This window comes from Miniopterus natalensis, chromosome 11, assembly GCF_054644295.1.
Source record: "Miniopterus natalensis isolate mMinNat1 chromosome 11, mMinNat1.hap1, whole genome shotgun sequence".
Taxonomy (NCBI): Eukaryota; Metazoa; Chordata; class Mammalia; order Chiroptera; family Miniopteridae; genus Miniopterus; species Miniopterus natalensis.
The window spans coordinates 75547263-75573952 of NC_142091.1; the positions used below are offsets into that span (position 1 = coordinate 75547263).

Below are 26690 nucleotides of genomic sequence, written 5' to 3' on the forward strand. Positions count from 1 at the left end.
GGTGCGCCCATTTCTTAACTTCATCATTGTTCTAATTCGCGTCGCCCCGGCCGTCGGTCCATCCCCTTCGGGCTCAGGAATGCGAGCCCCAGGGCGGAGTATGGAGGTGAAAAGATCACACCCCCCCCCAACAGAACCAATTAGGAGGCTTCCGGTGGTCCTGTCCCAGGCAGGGACGCGACTAATATTTCCAGCGACTTATTTTACTTTTTAATTTAAAAATGAGACAGGACAGGGACCACTGTCTTGCTGCTTTCTATACAGGGTGGTTTTTTTTTCTAGCATCAAATTGCCGGGAGGGGTGGGTTGGGACTTGGGGACCCCCGCAAGGATGGCCTTGGCCAAGGTGGCAAGACAGCCCGCAGATGCCCGGGGCGCGCAGAACAGCTCGAAGAAAATGCTGGCCACCATCTTGGGCTGCTGCTGGAATTTTCGGGCATTTATTTTGTTTTATTTTCTTTTTTTTTTTTAGCGAGCGCATGCTAGGCTGAAATCTCTTAAAGGTTTAGGGTTACCCCCCGGGCCATTTGCGACGACCCCCAGTGCACCGGAATGAAGCCTCCAGCGGGCCGTGGGCTCCGCCGGGAGCGTGCCCCTGAATGTTAAATGGTTCCTGAAATCTACACGTGTTAATGAAAATGAAAGAAGATGCAGGCGCTGAGATTCCTTGGCCGCCTCTCCACCCGTGGGTGCCCTCGTGGCGTTCTCGGAAATGTGCCCATTCTCCGGGTTCGGATATAGGGTGTCGCCGAGCCCCGGAGTCCCCCCTCCATGCGCCCCCCACCCCCCGCTGCGTGTGGCCTGCGCGCCCTCCTAGGTGTCCCCCTCTGCAGAGCCACGTCCACCCCACCCCCCAAATCACAGGGGCCCCACTCTGGGAGAACAGCCCCCCTGCACCCCTCTTCCCCGGTGGGGAGAAAGGCTGCCTCGGGGCGATTTGCATTTCTATGAAAACCCGGCTTCTGGGGCAACTCCGCGGCGGGACTCTGCCCCTCGCCGCTCCCCGGCGCTGCGCGCCCGCGCCCGCGCCCCCTCCCCCTGAGCCCGCCCCCGTCCCCCTCCCATTCTCCGCGCGGCTTTGATCTCTGAACAACAGTAACGTCACACGGACTATAGGGGAGTTTTGTTGGAAGTTGCAGCCCGGGAGCCTCCAGAGGGCTGTCGGCGCAGTAGCAGCGAGCAGCGGCGCCCGCGCGCTCCAGCAAAGCGTAGACGAGCTCCCGGGAGCGCGGGGCGCAGAAGCAGAGCCGAGCGCGGACCGAGTCCCGACCCCGCGCCCGCCCCAGGCACCCAGCAAGCCTCAGCCATGGCACACCAGCTCCTGTGCTGCGAGGTGGAGACCATCCGCCGGGCGTACCCCGACGCCAACCTCCTCAACGACCGGGTGCTGCGGGCCATGCTCAAGGCGGAGGAGACCTGCGCGCCCTCCGTGTCCTACTTCAAGTGTGTGCAGAAGGAGATCCTGCCGTCCATGCGGAAGATCGTGGCCACCTGGATGCTGGAGGTGCGGGGCCTCGGGCGGCTGTCCTGCAACTAGTTGCCTAAACCCGCATTTCTCTCCCGCTCTAGCTTTGCAGTTTGCCGGGGTTGTTGCTAGGAACCGTATTTTCAAAATACATATACGTTGTAGGCATTTTTTGAGCGAAGGGGTAGGGGCGTTAGAAATACCCTTTCTTGGGGGGGGGGTCCCTTCGGGAAAAAGCCAGTGCCAGACGCACCCCAGTTGGCTCGAGGGTGCGGGCGGGCAGGCTGGGCGCCCTTTGTGGTCCCCGCCTGCGCCCGAGCCCCGCTGCGCCTCCTCTCCCGGACGCGGAGCCATCAGCTGCATGGGGAGGGGGCATGTATTTGATTTTTAAATTAATACCCATGGACACGTATGCAAGGTCCGCTCGTGCCAGTATTATGCGCCATCTTTGTTCTTTTATTGCAAAGCTAAAGTGTTTATTAATAATTGGGGGCAGGGTGGGGGCGGGGAGCGGCCGGCGAGGCGCTGGGGCCGCGGCGAGGGGCCTCGCGGATGCGGGGAACGGGCGGGAGGGGCTCGGGGACGGAGCGTGGGCATTTGAGGGGTACCCCACTCAGGAAGGGGGGCCCTTTGTTCAAGCAGCGAGTCCTGGGGTGCCCTGCACGGCCAGCCTGGGCTGGAGAGCACGCCGGGCTGCAAGGTCGCGTGGCCCCCAAGACTCTGGGGATTGACCCTCGTCTGCAGGGGTCCCAGCTTGGGGGACCTGTCTGGAGCGAGTCAGAGGCTCGGGCCACATTTTCAGGCTTTCAGTGAGAGCCTGAGGGACCCGCAAGTATTTTAAAATAATTTTTGAAAGTGCGGCATGGTGCCCTTGCGAGAGAGAAACGGCGCCCGCGCCCAGGGAGAAGGGGGGGGCCTGGATTTGAATTCCTGGGGATCTCCCCGGGGTCCGCAACGAGCTCCCGACCCCCGGCTCGGGTAAAGGGCCGCCCGGCGGTCATTTTCAGGTATTTTTTATGTACCAAATTATTTTTTAAATATTTTTAAATATTTTTTGAAAAGATGACGTCTGGGGAAATGCGGTGCGGCGGCCTGGGACGCCACCTTTGTGTCTCGCAGGCGCTGCGAGCGTGGCGCCCAGCCCCGCGGCCCCGCACCCCATTTGATGCGACCCTGGTGCAGGCGGGCCCCCGAGCACCCACCCGGGCCGGGGTCCCCGGGCCGGCAGCCGCGCACAGCGCACTTCGCCCAGCCGTGCCCGCTCCTGTTTCCCACAGTGCCAGCCTCCCCGGACTTTCCCTTTCAGTTTCGGATGGGTGGGTATTGGGGACGCTCAGGGGAGGGGGCGCATCCCTGGAAGCGTCCGCCGCTACCCGACCCCCCGCGCGCTCGGGGACGCGCGAGCCGGGTGCGGGGAAGCGGGGTCCCGCGGAAGGGGTCCCAGCGGCGGCGGTCACGGACCCGGTGCCCCGGCAGGTCTGCGAGGAGCAGAAGTGCGAGGAGGAGGTCTTCCCGCTGGCCATGAACTACCTGGACCGCTTCCTGTCGCTGGAGCCCGTGAAAAAGAGCCGCCTGCAGCTGCTGGGGGCCACCTGCATGTTCGTGGCCTCGAAGATGAAGGAGACCATCCCCCTGACGGCGGAGAAGTTGTGCATCTACACGGACAACTCCATCCAGCCCGAAGAGCTGCTGGTAACCTCAGTGCCACGCGACACCCCGTTAGCTAACGGGCCCCGGGGTGTGGGGGAGACGGACGGGAGGCCCTACTACCCCGGCCCCTCCCGAGGAGCGGGCGGGACCCCCCACTCCCTGCCGCCCCAGCTCGCTTTTGCTCAGACTCCCACCGCGTCTGCATCCCCAGAGGGGCCCAAAAGCGGGCGGTGCGCGCCCTCTAGCGGCGAGGGCGGGCCGCGCACGCTGAGGACGAGGCCCCGCGCGCTCCAGGTGCGCGGGGTCGCCTGCGTCGCCACCTGTGAACTATCATGCGAATGAGCAGCAGCCTTTACACGCCAACGGGGTTCCTTCTCTTTTTTTAAAAAATCTGGGATCGCATGTTGCCCTTGCCCCCCAGTTCCTGGATCCCCAGCATCTCCATCCCTTCTTTCCAGGCCCCGGTCCCACTCGGCCCCCCAGGGGCTCCCCTGCCCCTCTGGTCACTTGGTCACCTATTTCCACAGCACACCGAGCTGCTGCTGGTGAACAAGCTCAAGTGGAACCTGGCGGCCATGACCCCTCACGACTTCATCGAACACTTCCTCTCCAAAATGCCCGTGGCCGAGGTGCACAAGCAGGTCATCCGCAAACACGCGCAGACCTTCGTCGCCCTCTGTGCCACAGGTAGGGCAAGGGCCCGCTGCCCGGGCCTCCCTGGGTGCTCCTAGCACAGTTCCTTGCCTCTGCCTCAGTTTCCCCACCAGGCCCCTCCTGTCCTCAGAAGGGCTCCTCTTCCCCATTCTGTTGAGCAGAGGGCTTGGGCTGTTGCTGGGCCTGCTAGAGGGGCTGCTGTCCTCCTGATTGGGTGGCTGGTCTGCCTGTGTCCAGCTGCCTTGGCTTCTGCTCCCCACCCCAGGCAGGGGCCTCTCCCCACCCTTCTCCAGTCCTTTCCTGTGTCCTCGAGGAGCTGGAGCATTGGGGCCCCCTCCCGGCCTCTCACAGGCTGGGACACTTGCCAGGGGCGCCTACAGGGGTGGGGAGCCCTGGCCGCCAGTGCCTGCACCACGTGCTCTGGGCGGCCAGCTTGGCCCTCCTGCGGGGGCGGCCACCGGAGGAGCCTGGCTGGGCTGCCTGAGGCCCTGCTAGGGGAGCCTGGCTGAGCCTTGGGAGGGGCTCCAGAGCAGCCTGCGGCTGAGGTCCGCGGCAGGGGGCAGCATCCCCTCCCCCGGCCCAACCCGAGCAGCAGCCAGCCTTTCCAGACCGGACACACCACACACACACACACACACACACACACACACAGCGCTGCCCCCAGCCTCACTCCTGACCCCCGTGCCTTTCCTTCCCTCCATGGAGACCCTGACCATGGGCCCCTGCCCCATCCAGCCTCAGCTGTCACACTCTGGGGCTTACTCTGGGCAACCTGACAGCTACACTTGATCAAAGGGGCAAGCTGTCCTCTGGTATCTTCCAGCCCCCCAAAGGGGCAGAGCCCCCAGCCCACATTTCATTGCACCCTCCCGATGTCTGGGGGCCCTGGTGGCTGGTATTTCTGGCTTAGGCGAGAGTTGGGAGGATTCTGCTGGCCTCCCCACCCTTCTCCGAGTCCTTCCAAGTGAGGAGCAGGGCAGATAGACCGGGCTCCCTCTCACCAGGCGCCCTAGCTCTGAGCGGGTGGGGAGTCTCCCACAGGCTGGCCCCTCTGACTGGGGCACCTATGGAGAGGGAGGCCTCCCGAGACTTCCAGGCAGCCTTTTATGGAGCTGACGGTTGTTTGGAAAAACAGCAAAGTTTCCTGGAGCTCCTCGGAGGAGTGGTTCTTGCATACCCTCCCCCCAGGATAGCTGAGCCCTGACGCTCCCCCTCTCCCGAGATCCCTGGAAAGCGTGTGTGCAGCCTGCGGGTGCTGGCAGCGAGGGCAGCAAGCCTGGCGCGCAGGCTGCAAACTGGCCGTGGTCCAGCTCCCAAGCTGCCTCTGCTCAGATGCCTGGCCCACCTGTGGTGATTGATCCAGGTTGTTGCAAACACTACTCCAGGGTGGGGCCCCAGGGAGACCTCCAGCCTGAGGAAGGGAGCAGCACCCGCCAGGTCCCTCGAGATGCTCGGGGCTTGGGCCTGGCCGAGCCGCACAGTTTGGAGATGGCTGAGATGCAGCCACGGCCTTGGTCACAAAGGGACCTCTCCGGAGATGAGAGTGACAGAGTTGAAGCTCAAACACGTACAGGTTATGCGAGATGCAGGTGTGAGCGTGTCCCGCTGGAAGGTGCCACGGGGGGCTCTGCTCTCCCCGTGCCAGGAGACTGGCTTCCTGAATCCCTGCACACGAGCACATGCCGCCCGCCTGGCGCGGGTTTCACTTTTCCTTAAACGTGTTTGCACGTGGACACGGGAGCCTTTGCTTTTGCTACAGTGGCAACAAAGGTGCCACGCCCAGCACCCAGCTCCAGGCTCAGGGCCCCAGCTCCCCCATTAAGGTCCTGAAATGAGTGGCCTTTCCCACCAATAATTCCTCGCCGGGTGTGACAAAGGCATGTTCCGCTGCTGCTGGTGCCACCCGTGTCCTCACTGACTTGCCCTCCTCTCCGTGAGAGGTCCCAGCCCCCATGAGCTGTGGGGTGGGGGTGGGCCTGGCCAGGGGCAGGCCCCCCTCACTGGGTGGAGGGTTTCCCTACAGTTTGGGGAAGGAGCTCACTCAGCTCACCCCTGGGGGAAGGCCAGTGGCCTAAGCACTGATTTAGGGTGCCTGCCGCCCTGGGCGAGGCCGGGCCCCAGTGCAGGACACGAGCGGGGGAGGGGGTGTTTCTGCTCTCAGGAAGTGCCCTCCCCAGGCCTCGGCCGTGTTCCAGAGGGGCAGGGTCAGCCAGGGAGGGGTCCCCCAGGGGCTGCATCAAGTGAAGGACACAAGCTCCCGCATGAGGTACATCTGGAGCCTGGGGCCTGCTCTTGTGCCCCGGTGGGGACGGGACCAGAGCCGGGTGCAGGGACTCCCTCCAGTGACCGCCCAGGGCCTGCCGAGCACAGATCAGATCACGGGGATCCTGTGGAGCACCCCCACTCAAGGCCCCCTCGCCTCTCCCTCTCCGCAGACGTGAAGTTCATTTCCAACCCTCCCTCCATGGTGGCCGCAGGGAGTGTGGTGGCCGCGGTGCAAGGCCTTCATCTGGGGAGCTCCAACAGCGTCCTGTCCTACCACCGCCTCACCCGGTTCCTCTCCAAAGTGATCAAGTGCGACCCCGTAAGTAACCCCCCCCTCCCGCCGGCTGGGGCGGGACCTGGAAGTCTCAGAACCAAATGCCGGTGCTTGGGGTGCCGAGGCCACAGTTAGTGCCGCGGCCCCATCCCCCAGGATGACAGGGGTTGGGGTCAACGGGAGGGGGGCAGGTGGCTGAGTTTAGAGGCACAGGACCTGTCCCAGGCGGATAGTGTGCCAGCTGCACCCCCCCTTGGGGTTTCCTTTGGAAGCAGCACCTCCTGGACCTGCGAGCAGGTGAGGAAGGGTCCTCCTGGGCTCCCAGCGTCCCCCGGGGCTCTCAGGAGCCATAAAGCCCTCGGGAAGGGGCCCACTGCAGGCCGCCAGCGATGCGTGCCCTAATGGTGTGCGGGGAGGGGCCGTGGGAGCTTTGTCTGGGCCACAATGCGGACAGCCAATAAATAGAAGCTTTAACAGGGCCCCTGTGAGGTCCGGGGTCATGACAATGGGCCGGCGGGGACCACCTTGCTCTTTATGGCCCTCGGAGAGAGGAGAGGCTGCTGCGGTTAGAGCCCCAGTCGATTGTCTTCTTTAAAAATGCTATTGTTTTAGTCCCACGTCTTTGCTTTCCTTAAAGGATTAAAATAACAATTACAAGGGTTTGTGGCGTTTACTGAATTAGACCTGAGTGGTTGGCAGGTCAGCCGTCCACCCCTGGGAGTGAGTGATCGCCTTAACCCTGGTCAGGCCTGGCTTGGGAGGCTCTATGGACCTCAGCCAGGTGCCATCTCCCCTGCACCATTCGGGGCAGGGAAGGTGGGCGTGAGACAGACACCTGCCTGTCCTCTGGCCAGCAGCACTCGGCTGCCAGCCTATGTGTCCCCAGAAGACAAATTCTTGCTCGTAGACATGGGCAGCTCCCAGAGGGGACCTCCCCTCTGCCTCTCGGTGCTCGCTTTGCTGACGGCGCTTCCATCACTCGCTCTCGGGGGCCACCGGGGATCAGCACTAGAAATGCCACCAAGGGGGAAGAGGGGGCGGTCAGTTGAGGCTGACAGATATTAGTCTGGTCACCCAGTGACAAACATCGCCCAGCTGAGACACAGACACCCCTCAGGAGTGGGGGCCTGGGTTGTCTGCCCTTTTCCAGAGCTGGCCCTTGGGGACCAACATCAGCTCGTCACAGGATGGAGCTGCAGGTCTGGGTGGGCACTGCATGCATCGTCCAGGATGCGAGCCAAACGGGGTAAAGGGTCCCGGTCTCCCCAACAGTCATTCGCATTGTGCACGGCCTGCTTTTGATGGCGTTCATCACGGAAGGCTGGGCTCACTGGGGCTGAAGGGGCAGAGGTTAAGTCCAGAAGGCCGGCCTCAGAGGGGCCCCTGCCCTGGATCATGTGGCTGGACGTGCCGAGGACAGTGGCAGGGCCGGTGGGAATGGCGGGGCCTGTGATGGGAGCCGGGCAGAGGAATTCCAGGGAGAGCCCCGGGCCCTGCTGCTGGGGGCACAGGCACAGGCGGGGGAGGGGGGCTGCAGGACAGGACGTCTGCGTTCACAGAAGATGGCCAGCAGCCCTGAGGTCTCGGTCCTGAGTGGGACCATCGCTGCCCGGCCGGCTGTGGGCTCCCTCCTGCAGCCTCCCCCTGAGGACCCCCGTCCCCCCGCCCTCCTGTCTCCCCAGGACTGCCTCCGGGCCTGCCAGGAGCAGATCGAGGCCCTGCTGGAGTCCAGCCTGCGCCAGGCCCAGCAGAGCCTGGACCTCAAGGTGGTGGAAGAGGAGGAGGTGCTGGAGGAGGAGGCAGACCTGGCCTGCACGCCCACTGACGTGCGCGACGTGAACATCTGAGGGCGCAGGCGGCGAGGGAGGGGCTGGCCCCAGGTGCTCCCCTGACAGACCCGCTCCCCCAGGACGGGCCTCGGCAGGAGGGAAACGCTCCCTCTCCTTCTTTGGTTTTTTCCTTTGTTCTCCCTTTCGTCTCTGACTTCATAAGCAAGGGGGGGGGGGGGGAAGTACCTAAAACTCTTTTAAAAAAAAAAAAATCAGAAAAAAAATAGTATTTTGTATAACCCCAAGCTGGAGGGTGGGGGGAGGACCTGGTAGCCCATAATCGACTAGTTATCCAGGAACGTGTTTGTGTCTGCATTTAAGGATAGGCATTAACACGGGGAGCGCGTCTGCGGGGGGCTTAGGGTTGATTCTTTGTGTTTAAGGCAAAAAAAAACAAAAAAAAGCTTAAAAACGTTCTAAAAAAAAAAAACTCGAACCATTTACAGTAGAAGAGAGTTTAGGTAGACAACGTATTCTTGCGCTTCCCTACGGGGCGCAGCTTCGAGGCGGCCGTAGGCACCTGTATCCCGCTTGCTCATGCATGTAGTCACTTTATAAGTCACCTGTGTGCGCGTTGTATCCCGTAGGTAGGCGTGTAACCTTCACCTTGTCCACGGCCGTGTAACCTGCCGGGTGGGGGCGTGCAGCTGAGCATCCGCACCGCTAGCCCTTCCTGCCCGCCGGCCGGCCCGGGCCCCGCCTGTGCTCTTCACGAGGGGCCGCAGTAGCAACGTCACAGATTCTATTTTTGTAATCCTCGTATTTTTGTAGCTGCCCGTTTAGGAGACGCCGCCAGCCACCGGACCTGCCGCCCGCTCACGTCCGGGTGAAACCCACAGCTCGCCTGTCCGTCTCCTTCTCGATGTTCTAGAACCATTCCATTTCAAAGCACTTTCGGTCCAGCAGCCCTCGGGGAGGTCTCTTGCTTGCGCTGGGGGGGGGGGGGGGTCCTCGTGGAATGGTTTGGGACGCCCACGTGCTCGGGCAGACAGGATCGCAAGGCCAGTGCAAGTCGCCGCAGTGTTCGAGGGGGTAGTTTGGAAGTCGGGGCTCCGGTCAAGGAGGAAGGGTCGCTCTCGCGGTGCCGGGACGGCGCCCCTTCCCCCGCAGAGAGGTTCAGGCTTAGGAATCCTTCGGTGCCCACCGGCGTTTGAAAGTAGGGGCCTTAAAGGTTCGCCTAGAGGACGCGTAGCTTAAGGGTTAGGGAGGTTTTTAAACACTAAAATGTATAATTTATAGTTGAGGCTAAAAGGAATATTTATTGCAGAGGATGCTCGTAAGGCCAGTAGGATGTGTGACGCGATGCACTCTCCCGATTCGCACACCGCCCTCCGGCGGCAGGCTTAGCGCCGCCTGGAGAAGTCAGGTCCTTCCGCAGAAGGAAAAATCCCCGGAAAAACAGACACACGGATTCGGCCTGAATGGTGTTTCCCAACGTGATCGATCGGAGAGGCCTCGGTTCCAGGAAAGTTAGGGCGCTCGAATCAAGCTGTTCCCGCATGCTCTCATCCCCGGCTCCCCTTTTTTAAAAAATGTTAGCGACCAGTAGATGACTTGCACACCTTGGCTATGGACCTCTGTGTGATGCTAAGTAGGGAGTGTGGAGGGGTGGCCAGAGTGCCCAGGCTGGTGCTGGGAGGGAGTGAGGAGGAAGTGGGGGGAGGCAGGCGGGACCCCGAGGGACAGGCTGTGCGGCTCCGTTTCTCATTCGCTGCTACCGATGACTTTCCAGCCCGGTCTGGAGACACTCACATCGCTTCTCTGTTTCTCTCACATTGTGTTGCTGCTATTTGGAGGATCAGTCTTTCTGTTTTACGATGTCATGTACTGCCATGTTCTAGTTTTAATTTTCTCATAGAAAAAAAAATGTATTACGGATGCCTTTTTTTTGGTAGTTTTTTTTTTTTTTTATGTGATCAATTTTGACTTAATGTGATTACTGCTCTATTCCAAAAAGGTTCCCGTTCCACGATACCTCATGTTTCACTTAGCGACGTGCGGACCAGCGGCCAGGTGGGGCCGGGCGCCGGGCTGCGGGCGGGCGGCCGCCCGGCGACTCTGAGGACCAGCCCGTGTCCGGGTCCCTCCCCTGCGCCCACTGTGCTGGGCTCTCCACCTGCCCTGGCGACCATCCCGGTAGTTTTTACGGCTGTGTTGTTTGCGTATAGCTATGAAACTTGCATTATTATATTATTATTGTAACAAGTGCGTCTTGATGTGCCGCTGAGGTGCTGTGCCCTGGACTGGGTCACCGGCCTCTGGAGTCCCTAAGGTCCAGGGGTGTTGGATCTGTTATGATGTCCTAGTGTCCTCTGTTCTGTCCACGACTGACCGCGTGATGCTCATGTAAAGAGGCTACAGATGTCACCGAAGCCGCCTGTGGTGCCAGGTGCCCACATCGCCCAGCATGCTGCCGAACCAAAAGGACTTGCCCCCTGGCGGCCCTGCCCAGTGGGCGGCTGGCATGCCCAGGCCGCGCCCACAGGAGCCCTGCTCCGTTTACCTCAACTGTCCTGGCTGCAGCACCCATGTCTGAACCAAACCTGGTCCTTGAGGGACAGCCTGTCCTAGGCCTGTCCTGCGGGGTGAGCGCTGTGTACTCTGAGGCCAGGGCAGGGTGGGAGCACGGTGGGGCCTGTCCCGTGACCAGCAAGTCTGTGAGGGTCTGGTGAGTGGGTCTTGTGTGTTTTGGGTGGCACACCGCGGCGTCTCCCAGCGTGGACATATAACCGGCACGTTTCCAGCGGAAAACAGTCTAGAAATAAAGTTGATAAAACCCCAGTGTGGTGCCTGCCTGTTTCGTGGGGTGGGGCCGGGAGCCAGGGGCGCGAGGCCTGGGGGTGACAGGCAGCCAGGATGTCTGGATCCTCTGGCATGGGGGCTGTCCTGTGCGCTGTGGGGTGCTTAGCTGCATCCCTCTCCTCTGCCCACCAGATGACCCGCCATCTCCAGCGTGGCAACCAGAAATGTCTCGTGTTGCCATGTGTCCCTGGTGGTCCCGGAACTGGTGGTGCTCGGCGCAGGAGGCGGGGTGCACCTGCTCCCCCGAGAAGACTGGGGAAGTGATTGCCTGTGGCTGGGGTGACGTGACTGCCTGCTGCCTGGAGCTGTCTTGGCCAGCTCGCCCTCCCAGGCTATTTGCAGATAGGAAAATAAATAAACCAGCCTCCACTGTCCCTCTCCTGGCACAAACTGCTGTTTGCTCTTGGTGAATCACGATCCTGCAGCCCAGGGCTGGTGGAGGGCACAGCACGTGTCAGCTGCATTCTGGTGGCCGTTCATATGGGCCAGTGACCCGGGAGGCCTGGTGGACACCTGGGACAACTACCTCTAGGTTTCAGGTGCATGGCACCAGCCTGTTTCCAACGGTGGGTGGGAACACACTGGGCAGGTGTCAGCAGCTTGAGCCCCAGCTTCCCAGAGCCTGGGAGAGTTCCCTGTGTCCTTCCCCCAGGGTCGTGAGGATTCAGAGTGCTCAGGAGCAACTCGAGCCCAGGTTACCCATCAAGGACGTCACTACTTGCTGTGGACCTGCCTGCCCAGGAGGGCCTTCCTCCTCTGGGGGCTTCCAGGGGGAACCCATGAGGTTGGGGTGGGCACCAGGGCTTCTGGGAGGAGGCGCAGTGTGGAGGGGCTGGAATTGCTGCCCCAGGAGCCCGAGGGATGCTCCAAAAGGGGATCCCATGTGGCAGGAAGCCAAGTGACAGATTTGGAGAAGGCACCCGGAAGGCCAGGTGAGGGTCCACACCATCATGGTGGCTCAGCCCAGAACAAGCTAGGCACGCCAGCGCAGGGGACCCAGGGACATCTGTGGTCTCTATCCACAGACCACATGTGAACAGTCAGCTGAGCCGTGGCTCTGACACCACCAAGACCGCAGATCATGCTGAGGAGCAGGCCTGGGGGAGGGGTCCCAGCAGGAAGGGCAGGGTCCCAGCAGGAATCCGAGAGGAAGGGCGAGCTGCCTGTGCAAGGTGAATGCTCAGAGGCTGGGCTGTGACACTCCGTGACATCTAGTGTTTCCCGCACTGCAGATCTGTGTGGGCTGCCAGGCAGACAGAGTGGAAGGGAGAGGCCTGGACTGGACACAGCCCTGTGTGGGCCAGAGGCAAGGGGCAGAGGCCCTACCTTGAGGAGCTGTACAACCAAAAGCACAGAGGTCTGGGCCAAGCAAGGGGGTCCAGAGTCCCCCAAGGCCCTGGCTCCTTTTGGGAAGACCCCGTGGGAGGTGTCTGGAAGGCTCTTCCTTTCAGTGATGCCTTTAGGCCCTGACCTCAAGCCACCTACAGCCCCTCAGGCATCCGAGTAGCCTCATGCGGTAGCAGTGAAGGCCCATGCCTATGGCAAAAATAAAACCTAACCTGTTGTGGAGTTTGGTAGGACACATGGCCAGCATCACCCCCGCTGCAGCCCCATTGCTCTCACCTGGGCCTTCCCAGCCTTCCAGTCCACGTCCCTGCCTCAGATGGCCCCACCACCCCCGGCCAAACCCTCCTGGGGCTGCTGGCTCCTCTGGCTCCATCCAAGGCCCTGTGCCTGGCCCAGATTTCCCCCTTAGCCCCATCTCACTCCCTTTCTTCCCCCACCTCCATCTCCCCTCCCCTGACTGCCCTAACCCCAAAGTTTCTACCCATGGACCGCAGGGCACACCAGGCACCTTCTGCCTCCACTTCTGAGCCTGAGGAGCCTTCCCACTGCCTTCCCTCCAGGGCTCATGTCAGACCCCCCGCAGGCCTTCCCCATCACACCTGCCCAGGCGTCACTGCCCTAGGTGTGAGCCCCCGGACAGGTGTCCTGCTCATGCTCTACGCCCCCAATTCCAAACTGGGTGGCAAAAACAGTGGTGCTGAGAGGTGGGAGCTGAATGGAAGGGGCATGAGTGCTCCCACAGGGCACCCACATTGCTTTCTGAGTTACAGAGACAGAGGTGGCCCTGCCTGACCCAGCAGGCGGGGGATAGACCCCGCCTTGTGAGGAGGTAGGGGCAGGGGCTCCCCAGGGGCCCAGGCAGAGCCAGAAAGGCCCTAGGACCTGGCTGGTGGGTGGGGTGGTGCATACGATAAGAAAAGTTTCATGCTGGGACCACGGAGGGGAGGGGAGGGGGCCCCAGAGCAGATGGCCACAGCTGAGATCACAGACGTGAGCACCCAGCCCCTGGGGGCCCTGCTGCAGGGCCAGGCTCCCCACACTCCTCTAAGCCCGAGCCCCGGAGCCTCTCGAGTCTGGTGGTCACACCACAAGGCCAATCCCAGCAGAGGGCTCGGTTGGGCCGCGTGGGGGTGCATCCCGCAAGCTGGGCGGCCTCTGAGCACACAGGGCTCTGTCATCCCAGGAATGCCTTTGATCAGGAGTTTACACCGAGGGGAAGCAAGCGAGGGGCCTCTAATCCGTTCCCACAGCCCCAGCGCCGGCCCCCAGCCCTGAGCTACACCAGGGCCCAGCACACAATAGGAGGGGGATGGTGGGCGGGCAGCTCCGGACTCGGCCTTGAGGCCCACATCCGGGGGCACTGTCCCCACCACCAACAGGGAGGGTGGGGGAGAGAACTCCACAGCCGTCCACTGTCGCAGCAGTCGGCCTGGAGCCTGTCAAAGACCATAGCGTCCATTCATCCTTCTAATTCCCAGCTGAGGCAGCTGCGACAAGTCACCGCAGGCTCCTGAGAGCCGCGTGGTCTGACCCAAGGACCCCCACGCTGGAGCCCGGCCACCCCAGCTCGTCGGGGGCGTTTCCCTTCCCTGGTCCCATCACAGAGGGTAACAGTCTCGGTCACTGAGCAGGGACTGGATACCAGGAATGTGTTGTGGGTCTAACATATGGTTTCTCCCTAAATCTTGAAACAACCCCCCAGGGGAGGGGAAGGGACAGGCAGGGGGCACACAGGTGAGTGGGGGGGCCCTTCGGAGCCCACATCCCCATCTCCCAGGTCAAGGGTCAGCACACTTGCCCATAAGGGCCAGATGGGCTTTGCTGGCCCTCGGGCTCCGTCCAACCCCCATCACTCAGCAAAAGCACCGCAGACAATGGCAGGCAAATGAGCTCCCCGGTGGCCAGTCAGGCCTCTGCCAAACCGGGTGGGGTGGGGGTGGGGTTCTGGTCCCTGTCGTAGATGGGCCCAGAGAGGTGAAGTAGCTGAGCTGGGGTCACACTACCAGGAACTGTGTCCAGTGGCCAGGTGTGTCTCAGGGAGCCTGCACTCCTATCATCGGCCGAGCTGCCTTGCAAAGAAAGGGCAGGTCTTCAGAAGGGCGCTTGAGGAAAATGCTGGAAGCCTTTACCTGGCTCCACCCAGAGGCCATGCACACTGCAGCCCAGGCAGAGGGACCTCTCGCCTCAATGTCCTGGGGCGGTGGTAACAAATGATCACCGACTGGGTGGCTGAAAACGACGGAAATCCTCCGTTCTCCAGGCTGGAAGCCTAAAATCAAGGTGTTGGCAGGGCCGAGCTCTCTCCTAGCTTCTGGTGGCTGCAGGCACTCCCCGAGCTCCTTGGCTTATAGTTGTATCCCTCTGATTGCATCCGTGTGGCCATCTTTCCTCTGTGTGCCTTGACAGAGCTGGGGTGAGCAGGTTCAGCTCTGCCTGGGGAGCAGGGAATGGGAAGGAGGACAGGGAGGGTCTCCTGGAGGAGGTGACCTTCACACTACTAGTTTTGTGAGCTTTCATGTGACCTCAACACAACCCTGAGACCACGAATTTAGAGATATCAAAACCTGTGATTAACAGGCCAGGACATCCTAGTTTCCACAGTTGTTCAGGTCCTTAATGAGTGAACTGAAGAGCCAGCCTGTGACTCAGGACACTGAATCACTGCGCTACTGAGTGATCAGAGAAAAGTGTGTACTGGGTTCAGTTGCCACAGGACAGGAGGCAAGAGGAGGCAGCACCCCAAGATGGAGTACAAGTGACCGGTGAGGCTGGGCTCTGCTTGTACCAGAACTGAGGTCTGTCTGGGGCGACCAAGGGTCCTGGAAACTGGGTGTAGTTCTCCAAGGAGCTGGGCAGGCACAGGCCAAGTCCAGTGCCCAGAGACCCTGAGGGTCAGTGAGGCAGCCCAGCCTGTGTGGGGGAACAGAAGAGGAAGTGGCCGCACACATGCCAACACCCGGCACGGGAGAGGCTGAGGTTGAGAGGAGCGGGGAGGGAGGGCCGCTGGGCAGGAGGGATTAGTAATAACTGCTGGCAGGCGGCGGGGCCTGAACATCGCTGGCACTGCTCTTTCCCAGTAATGGTTTCTACATGTGCTGATGAAACCCACAGACGGAAAGCTGCCCAGGCTGACCCACTGCCCGCCTTCCTTTGTACCTAGATCCCAAGTACCCAGAAAGGAAGGCTTGGCTGGATGTCGCGTGATGAATGGTCCCAGATGGCCTTTTGCTTTAAAATACGCTATTTATTTTTTCTCCAATTATAAAAGTAATACACATAAAAGCAGGTAACAGAAGACACAAAAATCCACCAAGCACCAAGGGAAACAGCAGCACCCTTGACTCTCACTGCCTGGAGAACCCTGGTGGCGTGTGCACCCCAAGGACCAGCGGAGGCAGAAAGTGCCCAGGCGGGGCGCATGGCACTGTGGGCTGCAGGTGGACGCACACAGCGCGGAGGGACAAGCACTAGCCTTGTCCTTCGGCAACCGCCAGTTCTTGCTCTCTCAGCACCCGGCAGGGCACGGAGGAAAGGAGGGAAACGTCCATCCGGCCTGTAGGGACTCCCAGCCCCAGGTCCGGTGACAGGAACCATGGCCTGAGCCAGGAACACGTTTCGCCAAGATGCCCTGGAACGACTAAAGACGAGCGGCCCACGGTCACCGTTCCATTCACTCACTTCTGTGTGGAAGCGCCGAGAACCCGTGCACGATGCCGCCCAGAGGGACAGACCCGAGGGCTCCTACGAAAAAGACGCAGGCCGCGTCCTCATGTACAGCTCACAGCGGTAGCCTAATGCTTCGTCTCCAGTTCAACACGTTCCCCCTTAACCACTTTTTTTTAAAAAAATGTGTCTTTATTGATTTCAGATAGAAGAAGGGAGAGGGAGATAGAAACATCACTGATGAAAGTCATTGATCAGCTGCCTCCTGCACGCCCCCGACTGGGGACCAAGCCCGCAACCCGGGCATGTACCCTGACCAGGAATCGAACCGCCATCTCCTGGGTCCTAGGTTGATGCTCAACCGCTGAGCCATGCCAGCCGGGTCCCATTAACCACTTTTAATGCTGCAAAGCCCCAGCCCCACCTGGAGCGACGAGCACATCTGGGCTCCCCAAGTCCAGCTGGTCTCTCCACTCGCCAGGTGCCCACAGGCCTCAGTTCCCTTCCCTGGGGAAGGGGAGGAACCCCACCTCGTGGGCTACAGAAGGGATTAGATAAAACGGAGGCACATCACTTGACACTGGCCCAGCTTCAGGTTCAGGAAATATCCCTGTGCTCGTCACTACTTCCCATCCACCTACCACATGGCAACCCTAGGCTCTCAGGTTTTGTAAAACTGCTCCTGAGCACCGAGTCCAGGCTTGGGGATCCCACCCAGAGCTAGCCCCAGTCTAGAAGCAGCTGGACTCGCCCCGCTGGACGTGACCAGGGAGGCCAGGGGACTCCGGCAACTTGAGCCTGGTGAGGGCTCTGCCAGGGCCTCACCCAGACCCAGGAGCGGACGGGGCTCCACAAAGCACAGGCCTGTGCAGGGGCCGTGGGGGCACCCGGGCGACACAGGCGGGCTCAGGGAAGGGAGCCCTTTCACTGGCCAAACGGGAACCCTCCCTCCAGGACAATGAACGCCCCACCATTGTTTCCCTTTCATCGGTTTTAAACACTTAACGTACGGACATCTGTTCCTCTGTGTTTCGTCTTTGTTCATCTGTCATCCTCAAAATGAAAGTCCAGAACCTTCCGCACTAATTTTAAAGTCCGGCTGAACATTTAGTAATGAGCAAAGCTGAAAACACAAGAGAAGAGGTGGTTTTTATGACCTTGTGTATTTTACTCAGAGATGAGAGCACGACTACCTCTACTGCAGCTTTGTCTAAGTCACAGGCCCTCACGGAAGGCGCGGTGCCTCTCCCCACACCGACCACATCTGGCTCTCGCAGCCCCTAGGCCACCAGCCAAGTGAGCATCCCTCCTGCCTTGGATAATTGAGGCAGACAAACCTGTTTAAATTTCCCTCTGATTCTGTCTAAGTCTTCATGAAGTTTGGCATAAGTAGGGTCGTCATAGGGGAACTTCTGGATCATGCCGATCAGGGCCTCTAGGACCTTCATCTTTTTGCTGTGAAGCACAGATAAAGACTTTCAGTCCCCTGCACACGACAGGATCGGGTTAGGTAACGACCACCACACCTACTTAAAGCAATGGGCATGCTAACGGGCCATGTTCAGGAGGCGGATGACTCACTTTCTCATTACACTAAATAATAAGTGTTTACCTAGCAACCTGCTCACCCACACCCACACCTCCACATCAAGTGCGCTGGGAGGTCAGATACACCTCTGTCCCAGCCCTGGAGCCAGGTGACTGAGGCAACCCCAGCAAGCCTGCCAACCGCTGCTTCCCTAGGTCACACTAAGAAACAGACAAAACTAGACAGGACAGAGGCCGGGCATGATCAAGCCTGCTCTGGATCTGAGGAGTCCCCAGGACCTAGGCACTCTGCTCCCGGGGTTCAGCAGCGGGTGAACCAGCAAGCCCCCTCCCTGCAAGGGGCAGGAACGGGGTCTGCTGGGCGGCAAGGTGGTTCTGCATGGAGAGCAGCCCAGAGCGAGACTGATCCAAGGTGCTCGGTTAGTTAACCTCTGAGCCTCAGCGTCATCAGAAAAATGGGGAGTGAACAGTGACTTCACTGGCTTTCCAGATCACAGAATCGATGGAAAGCACAGAACCCAGCACAGAATAGGTGCTCAATAAATGTAGTCTTCTCGCTTCCACAGGACCCTGGAGGCCAGGGCTCTCACCTGGGGCGGTATGGGGGTAGATACAGTCACATCCGCGCATATCTGGGTAATGTGCCACGAGGGATCCCGATGGGCACCCTCCCCTGGACCACATTTGATCATCTGAATGTCAGAAGTATGCTAGGATTTGATTAATGGGAATTTCAAAGAACTTATCCTTAAGGTGAATCAACAGCAATTCCAAGCAGCCAAGACTTCCTGAGAGCCTGCTGCGTTTGCTGGCTTTAGATACGTGCATGAGTGAGTCTGCGGAGGCAAACCGCTGTCCCAGGACCACAGTGGCCACCTCTCTGAGAAAGTGCAGAGTGGTGAAATGTCCAAGTACATTAATTAAAGCAACAAAGCACTCAGTATCCAGGGAGATCTCGGCAGAGCCCACGCGTGGGAAACGGCTGCATTCCAACACAACGTGACCACCCCCACCCATTTCCACCTTTGCAAGTAGCGATTTAGTCTTCCCTGGTCAGGGAAGCTGCCCCGAGCACACCCAGAGAAGTCTGTGCATGTCAGGAGGGCGCAAACTGCTCACAGCGCTGCAGCAGCAGCGAGGCTGCCAGAACCCCAGCCCAGCCTGGCCAAGTGCTGGTCGGCACATGCTCCACCAGGCCGCTCACAGGGCAAGAAAAGCTCCGGCCACCGGGTAAAGCATCACCGCTCAGTCTGAGACAGTGCTGTCCACGGCTCCTCTGGTGTAAAACCAGATTTCACTGAGTGATAATGCGGGCGGCAGGTCTTTCTCTCCTAACATCCTCGCTTGGGACATAAAGCAGCAGAGACGCTCTATCAGCTGCCCACCACTTCCTCAGAAGTGTACTGACCTATGGGAGCCGAGAGCTGCAGGCCATGCTGCGGGCCGCATGCTAAGGCTTCTAGGTTGTGCTTCAGAGACCCTCAGGCCTGCCGATGGGGTGGGGCGGCAGTGAGGCGAGCGGGTGTCCCTCTGAGAGACAGAGTGGGCGCGGGGAACCCCTGCTCTGGGACAAAGGTTGGAGCCCTGGGTGTGGGACCCCAGGGCAACGTGCCTCCATGAGCCAGCAGACCTGGCAGGGGGAGGCTAGTGGAGAACACGAGTGTACCACCCCTTGTCATTCATGGACCCAAGTGGAGACCCAAGCTCAGTTCTGACTGCCACCCAGGGGTGCCACAGGCTGCCAGCCACATTCCCACCAGGTCCCTGCCACCCTGCACTCCAACTGATTCCTCAAAGGAAAATCCCCCAGGGGCACCAGAACCCAGTCAGTTTCCACCTATCTATACAAATGGAGTGGCCCAGCGACCCACCAAGCCAGAGAGCAGGCCACCTCGGAACCACCACACTTAGCGGCAAGCACCCCTGTTCTTACGTCTGAATGGGGGGGGCGGTCCAAGCTCCAGAAACTCAAAATATCTCAAATCAGACAAGTCATGTGATGAGAATGCCACCTCCCCTGTGCTGTCACCACTCTCCTCGCCCCTCCCAGGCTAGGCAAGGCTGCCAGGCATCAGGAGGACGTGGAGTGTCCTGAGTTGCACTCCCAGGAGCAGCAGGACAGCCAGACCACGGGGCCCTTTACTTAAGGGTTTGTGCCCAGCTTCAGAATGAAGACAGGTGTGATGGGGTTGTGGGGCTTCAGTGGGTACACATGTAAGTTTAAAAAGTCTACAACAGCCAACAGGTGCTTAGTGCCTCCAGTGCCAGGCACGTGTGAAACACATGAATGCGCCATCTCCTCAGTAGGTCTCATTGGCTGTGTTGAAAAGTTGGTGATGGTGAAGTCACCGTTTCTGAGCTGTACTCACACCGAGACTACTGTACTGTTTGTCACATGTTTAGGGTACAGAAGAAGGAAGATTATAACCAATTTCATTATTTTACTGGCAGGGTATCCAAAGGCCACCAACTGCTCTAATGACGCCAGGAAAAGCCAGGGGGACAGAACTCCTGAGAAGTAGGAACAACTGGTGTTTATCACACACGGAAAATGTGCCCAGGACTTTCTATTTACGGTAGTGCCCCCTTACCCACGGGGAGGGGCTACATTCAAAGACCCCCGTTGGATGCCTGAAACTGCAGATAGTACCAAACGCTATGTATACTGTTTTCTCCCACATATACACACAGGCTTTTCACTTAAAAAAGCACCACGGTCCACAGCATACCCAAACTGCCAGCATCACCACCATTACACTTTGGGGCCATTATGAAGTAAAATAAGGGTGACTTGAACACAAGCACTGTGACACCAGGACAGTCAATCTGATCACCAAGATGGCTACTAAGTGACTAACTGGCAGGGAGTATGCGCAGCGTGGACCCGCTGGACACAGGTGATCTGTGTCCCAGGTAGAACAGAGCAGGCCAGCGCGAGACTTCACCACACTGCTCACAATGGTGCACAACTGAAAACCTATGAATTGTTTATTTCTGGAATTCTCCAGTTGACAGAAACTGCAGACAAGTGAGAACCACTGTACTATTTCCTGTTAATCCCATGGCAACATTCAAGTTTGGCCTCATCATTTTCTCCATTTCACTGAGGAGAGACTGAGACACTAACTGCCCACGGTCACCCTATGAAACCAGAACACTTGGTCCACACACTGAAAAAAAGAGAAGTCTGAACTGTACCTGTCTTTCTCAGTCGCACAACCGTGCAGGAGGCCTCTCCAAGCGAACGCAAAGCCTTGGTAGCACCCGATCTGCGAATTCACAAAACATTAAGAGTGAAATTACCAAGCAGTTGACTCGCTGTGCTTGAGTTCATTACCAAGCTCCCCAAAGAGAGGCGGGGAGGGTGCTTGTACTGCTGCTCTGGGGGTATGCGTCCAGCTCGGGCATCGGACGTTAGGAGGCCACGTCATCAGTGGGGCGGCCTCCAAGCTGGTCCCACAGACAATGTCACCTGTGCCATAATGTCTTGGATCACTCACTCAAGTGTCAGGACACTGCGCAGGCAACAGCCGTGGGAGCCAACTTACCAGTGGCTCTTCCAGCCCCAGTGGAGCGCTGGCTGATCTGACACGACCATCAGGAGACCCCGAGACGTGACCACCCAGCTCAGATGCTCCTGGACCCCTGACCCTCAGAACCTGGTGGGAATCAACGTTTGCTGACTTAAACCTCTACGTTTTGTGGTGATTTGTTCTGCAGCAACAGCTATCTAACAGTCAGGACTGCCACCTCGACTGTGCTTAGGGTGAGATGTCCATAAGCAAGGGCCAGTGTAGGATGGAGGGCGGAAGAGAAGGGAAGGGATGGGAGGTTCAACCCAAATGAAAAGGGAGCATTTTCCCACAACACCCGCTCTTTGAGTGAGGGTTCAGCTGGCTAAAGACACGAGGGGGCACCGTGACCCCCGTTGAAACGTGGGTGACTGAGGATGCTCTTCTCATTCCCTGGCTGCATGACACATCATCCCCAGGAGCAGCACATGCTGTGGCTTCTGTGCTGAGAGAATCCCTCTGTCAACATCCTGCCTCGTCTGTTGCCATTTTAAGAGGCCTGAGTGCTGGCTCGATCACACTGACCGTCAAAGCCCGTTATAAACTGTACGTGAGAAGGACTCACTTCTGCGTGGGGGGCCCCACTTACCTCGGACCCGATCTTCGCTCCATGTATTGTGCCGTGTTGTCTTCCTTCCATTATACCCAGACTACTGCCTTCTTCATAGCCTTCCTGGTACCCTTCCCCGTGAAACCTGGGACAAAGGAGAAGCAACCTTGATCAGACAAGCAGAAGAGCATCCTTCCTGGAAAAACAGTTCACTCCACATTACCCAGACCCGGTAAGAAATGGCAAAAAAGGCACAGAACGTAAGTTAGAAAAAGCAGTTTCCAATCCCAGCAGTACCCCTTCCTAAGTCTGTCTTCCTCTGCAATGAGGGGCATGGCTTCACTAGTGATTCCCAGGCCTGGTGGGGCGCCAGGGACACACGGGGAAATTTCAAAGATACGAATTCAAGAGTCTCACCCCAGTATTCAGTAAGTCTGGGGTCCCACCTAGGAACCAACTTTTTGAAACCTCCTGGGTGACTCCGGCCTGCGAAGTCCTGAGAGTCTGTAAGATACACCACTCAGCCAATAGCTTCAAAAGCTCGGGGTTACATACGGGGCTCTCCATCACACCCGAGCAGACAGGCCCAGGAAAATGCCATTAGGCCGCCAGGAAACGTAGGTGACTTTGGGGCCTGGAGCATAATACTGGCTCCGACTTTGGGGAGGCTCAGCAGTAGAAATGGCACCATTTAACCTGCAGCCACTTATTGCTGGGGCCCCTAATAAGGCAGAGTGTCCCGCCTGGATCCGGCCTATTGTGTGGGTGCGGCCCTGGCCAGCGACCCTGCCTCATCTGTAAGGTCGGGGGAGTAGCAGAAGCTACTAGAATAGATAATTGGGGGGGGGAATCCGTCAGTGTTGGATTCACAATGGGCTCCAAATAAATGTCGGCGGCGCCTGACGGACATCTATTGCTGTCTCGGGCACAAAGCAAACTCACAGCTCCCCCCGGCCACCCCCGGGGGCTCCGGAGGGAAAAGGGACGACGTCTGACATTTATCAGCCCGCCCGTGAATGCTGCCGTATGTCCCACCACGAAGGAACAAGGAAAGGGGGCAGTGCCCAGATGGCAGGGGCCTGTCCCCGCCGGGGATGGGCGTGCCCGCAGGGCCGAGCAGATGCCCGGGGCGGCCCGGCCGGCGGGGGCGGGCCCGGGGGACCAGCTGGGCACGTGCCGCCCGCCCGCCCCGCCCCGCCCCAGCGCCCGGGAGCAAAGGAGCATCAGTAGCACCTCGGCCCCGCACGTGCCCGCCGCCTTCGGGGCCACAGAGCGCCCTCCAGGCCCACGCCCGCCGGACGCCAGGCCCGAGCGGCCCCCGCGGCGCGGCAGCTGAGAGAGGCGCCCTGACAGGGCGGCGACCCACCTGTCATCCGCCATCACGATGGCGTCGAACAGGTCCTGACTCCCGGCCATGGCGACAGCCCGGCCAGCCCCTGCCCGCGGCCTGCGCCTCCCGCTTGAGCACCGACCGACGCGCCGCTTCCGAGAAACAGCCTACTTCCGGGGACGGCGGCGCGGGGCAGGCCGGGAAACGACGGCACGCCGGAGGGTCCAGGAAGCGCCGGCGCGGAGCCAGGATGCGCACGCGCGGGGGTGGCGCTGGGCGGTGCTGGACCTGGACGAAGCCCCGCCCCTGGCGCTCGCAGCCCCGCCTCCGACTCTCGCAGCCCCGCCCCCGGCCCCCGCAGCTCCGCCCCTGGCTCTCGAAGCCCCGCCCCTGGCCCTGCAGCCCCGCCCCCGGCTCCCGCTGCCCCGCCCCTCGGCTCGGAGACGGGCAGGTCGGTCCCAGCGGGGAGCCTCCACGTGGCCGCGGGGCGGGAGCGTGGCCGGTCTCTCGGGTTTACAAAGCCGAGGCTATGGGACGGGGTTGCCCAGAGGGGCTCGGGAAGAGCCAGGGAGGAAACCGGGGGAGCGGGGCTCGGGACCCGATGGCTCTGCCCGAGGGGTTTGGGGGGAAAAGTTCCAGGAAGGGCAATTCCCGGGTGGGGAGAGGACCCCCACCCCCACCCCCGCGTTCACTGACCCGGACCCCGACCCGCAGCCGGACGACAACGTCCGGCAGGACTCGGACTTCAGACCCTGGCCGAAAGTGCCACCAGGGCCCGGTGAACAGCGCCCCGGGGTCTGCGCGCCCCGGTTCCAGGACCGCGCGGCCGGCGCGGGGCGCGGGGCGCGGGGGGCGCGGGGGCCGTCCCAGCGCGGGGGGGGGGGTCAGCGTTGGCCGCCGCTCTTGACGTCTCAAGTTATTTGAAAACTGGAAGAGAAGTTTCTATGCACCTTTTCTTTTTCCTGCTGTTGTTTGATTTTAAAGCAAAAGCAGAGTAATTCACAATCCCTGCAGAGTCCAGAATCCAATCGTACAAGAAAGGGGGTTTGTAAGAGCAGCGGCGCCCCCAAATCCAGCCGGAGGCAGCCTTCCCCCCCTTTTTAAAAAGGAGGAGCTAGGTTTACGTCTCCCATTTGGTTCCATGAGATACTGTCTGAACACGGTTTTTAACAAGGTGCCTTCACCTCTCGGGGGCAGTGGGACAGAGACGTGATGCTAGAAGCATCCTGGAGAGGAAAACACACCTGAAACAGGGGGGCCGTTACCGGCGGGCGTCCTCTCCGAGGCCTCGCCACCGCAGGAGCGCAGGGAACAGAAGCAAGAAGACTCGGGACCAGGGCGAGGACACCCCAGTGTCATGATTGGTAGGTGTGACGCCCATGCGGGAACCCCCGAGAAGCCTTTAAGGCATTCTCAGGATCGATAGTAGAGTTCAACAAAACAAAAACACACAAACCCTTGCTTTCTGTTCTGACAATAATTACTAGTAATTATTAGGAGTAACCTCCCCTTGAGCGGAGAGAGTGCGGAATCCGCTTTCCAATACTCACCATAGATCGCTTAGAAACGAGATCTGAGCGGGATCTATAGGAAGAAAACTGCAGCCGAACCCTGACCCCGGATGGGCACCCACGCAACCAAAATTCCACACGGTCCGGGGAAAACGCGTCGAAATTCTAAATTTCATCTGGGCGAATAAATTGGTAAGAATAGCTAAGGCGCTCTTGAAAAAGTGATACGGAGAATGTAGACCAGACATGAAAACGATAAAGTTTCGATTAAAATATTGTAATATGTTGGTTCAAGGAGAGACAGATGAATGAAATAGAGTAGAATGGCCTGGAAAGGTGACATAAAACCTTCTCACTCGAGAAAAGCAGCGCAGGTTACCGGGAAAGGAGTAGGGATCAGCCACTGCAATGGAAAAACGGGCTGTCTGGGAAAAGTCTAGTTCCACTTATATCTCCCAGCCTTCGTTGAAATAGTTCGGGACAAGTTAGAGTTAACTTTGTTGTTGTTGTTGTTGTTGTTGTTGTTTTTAAAGGACATTTAATGATCTAGATGTAACACTCAGGTGAGTGTGGAGATGGACCTGGAATGTCCATGGAGATGTGAAAACCCAGGGAGAAAATCACAACGGGGAAACCTGTATGTTTTCCTACATGGAAATGCAAGCTTTGGCACGCCAAAAGTGGTAATAAAATCAGAAAGCAAGGAACAATCTGGGGACATATTTGTCATAAATATTATAACTGAAGGAATACTATTTCTGGTTTATAAAGAACGTGTGCAAATGGGTAAGAAATAAATGCACCCTCACAGGAAAAAAAAATGGGCCCAGGAAGTTACCAAATTCACAGAAAAGAGCAAGGGCTGGCACACAAACCCCAGGAAAGCGCAGGCTGGCTGACCAGTGATCCAGGGAGTGCAGACTGATCAAAACAGGAATATGATGCCGGCTTTACCTTGTGAAACAGTTTCAAAAAATACTCCTTTCTAGAATGGAAGGCGTTATCATTGCCCACAGATGCATACGTTAATGCCACCTTTCAGCCAGGCAGGAATGGCTCTTTATGTTATTTTTTTAAATGTATGTTTTATTGATTTCAGAGAGAGAAACATCAATGATGAGAGGGTCACTGATCCGCTGCCTCCTGCATGCCCCCGGCTGGGGGTCGAGCCCGCAGCCCGGGCATGTGCCCTCGCCGGGAATCAAACCGTCACCTCGTGGATCCCAGGTGGATGCTGACCCGCAGAGCCACGCCGGCCAGGGCTAAACAATTCTGTTTTTAAAAGTAATGAAAGTAAGCCCTGGCCGGCGCGGCTCAGTTGGTTGGGCTTCCTCTCAGGCGACAAAAGCTTGGTTCGCTTCCGAGCCCGAGGCCTGGGTGGCGAGCTCGATGCCTGGGTTGCGGGCTCGGTCTCCGGCTGGAGCCCATGCGCAGCGCTCGCTACTGGAAGTTTCTCTCTCTCTCTCCCTCTCCCTTCCACTCTCTCTAAAAATCAATTAAAATATATTTTTTAAAAAGAATGGCAGTGACAGTTTTCACAGACGGTCGCCGTGGGCTCTCGCTCCAACAGTGATCGGATGAACCCCGAACCCGGCGCTGGACCCAAAGCAGCCAGCGCCCAGATCCAGCCCAGCGCCGCCTCCTCCCGGCGCCCTGGCCCAGGGACAGCCCCAGCCCCGCGGCTCCAGCGCCGGACAGCCGCCTGCTGCCCACCGTGATGATGCCAATGCCGACGCCAACGACAGTGCCCATGCCAAGGACGACTGTGACCAGGTCCGCGCAGGTGCGCCAGGCCACCACGAGGACTCCGAGGCCGCCATCGCCCGCCAGACCAGCTGCAGCTCCCCGCTTCCTGCGTCTCCCGGCCCAGGTCTCCTACTTTGACCGCGATGAGGCGATGCTGCTGCGATGAAGCCGCTTTGAAGAACTTTCCAAATACTTTCCTCACCCGTCCTGAGGACAGGGGCATGCTGAGGGCCTGATGGAGCTGCAGGACCAACGAGGGGGCCGAGCCCTCCTTCAGGACATCAGGAAACCGGACCCCACGGCCCGGAGAAGGGGCCGGATGCCACGGGGTGTGCGTTACACTCGGGGAAAAGCCCCGATCAGTCACCACTGGACTTGCACACACTGGCCACTGGCAAAAATGACCCTCACTTGCCTGGCTTCACTGAGACTCGCCACCTGGATGAGCAGGTGAAATCCATGCAGGAACTGGGTGCCAGGAACC

The 26690-nt window shown here is 59.3% G+C and overlaps 2 protein-coding genes across 2 annotated transcripts; one reads left to right on the top strand and one right to left on the bottom strand.

Annotated features, from left to right (window-relative positions):
• Nucleotides 1-1062: 1062 nt before the first annotated feature.
• Nucleotides 1063-10918, top strand: CCND1 (cyclin D1). The gene is made up of 5 exons (XM_087822062.1): nucleotides 1063-1504; nucleotides 2942-3157; nucleotides 3643-3802; nucleotides 6205-6353; nucleotides 7991-10918. The coding sequence occupies exons 1-5, from the start codon at nucleotides 1307-1309 to the stop codon at nucleotides 8153-8155; spliced, it is 888 nt and encodes a 295-aa protein (XP_087678188.1). The 5' UTR covers nucleotides 1063-1306; the 3' UTR covers nucleotides 8156-10918.
• A 4484-nt stretch (nucleotides 10919-15402) lies between these two features.
• LTO1 (LTO1 maturation factor of ABCE1) lies at nucleotides 15403-23064 on the bottom strand. The gene is made up of 5 exons (XM_087822063.1): nucleotides 22986-23064; nucleotides 21659-21764; nucleotides 20696-20766; nucleotides 17287-17404; nucleotides 15403-17072 (listed from the first exon to the last, which is right to left on the bottom strand). Exons 1-5 carry the CDS (start codon nucleotides 23033-23035, stop codon nucleotides 17004-17006), a joined length of 414 nt encoding a protein of 137 aa, XP_087678189.1. The 5' UTR covers nucleotides 23036-23064; the 3' UTR covers nucleotides 15403-17003.
• Nucleotides 23065-26690: the final 3626 nt, after the last annotated feature.

Excerpts from the sequence above, each read along its gene's own strand:
- LTO1 (XM_087822063.1), bottom strand. The coding sequence starts at position 23,035 with ATGGCCGGGAGTCAGGACCTGTTCGACGCCATCGTGATGGCGGATGAC. Across the intron at positions 21,765-22,985 it reads ATCGTGATGGCGGATGACAG|GTTTCACGGGGAAGGGTACC; the intron begins GTGGGTCGCCGC and ends CCTTTGTCCCAG. Across the intron at positions 20,767-21,658 it reads GAGCGAAGATCGGGTCCGAG|ATCGGGTGCTACCAAGGCTT; the intron begins GTAAGTGGGGCC and ends GTGAATTCGCAG.
- CCND1 (XM_087822062.1), top strand. The coding sequence starts at position 1,307 with ATGGCACACCAGCTCCTGTGCTGCGAGGTGGAGACCATCCGCCGGGCG. Across the intron at positions 3,158-3,642 it reads TCCAGCCCGAAGAGCTGCTG|CACACCGAGCTGCTGCTGGT; the intron begins GTAACCTCAGTG and ends CTATTTCCACAG. Across the intron at positions 6,354-7,990 it reads AAGTGATCAAGTGCGACCCC|GACTGCCTCCGGGCCTGCCA; the intron begins GTAAGTAACCCC and ends CTGTCTCCCCAG.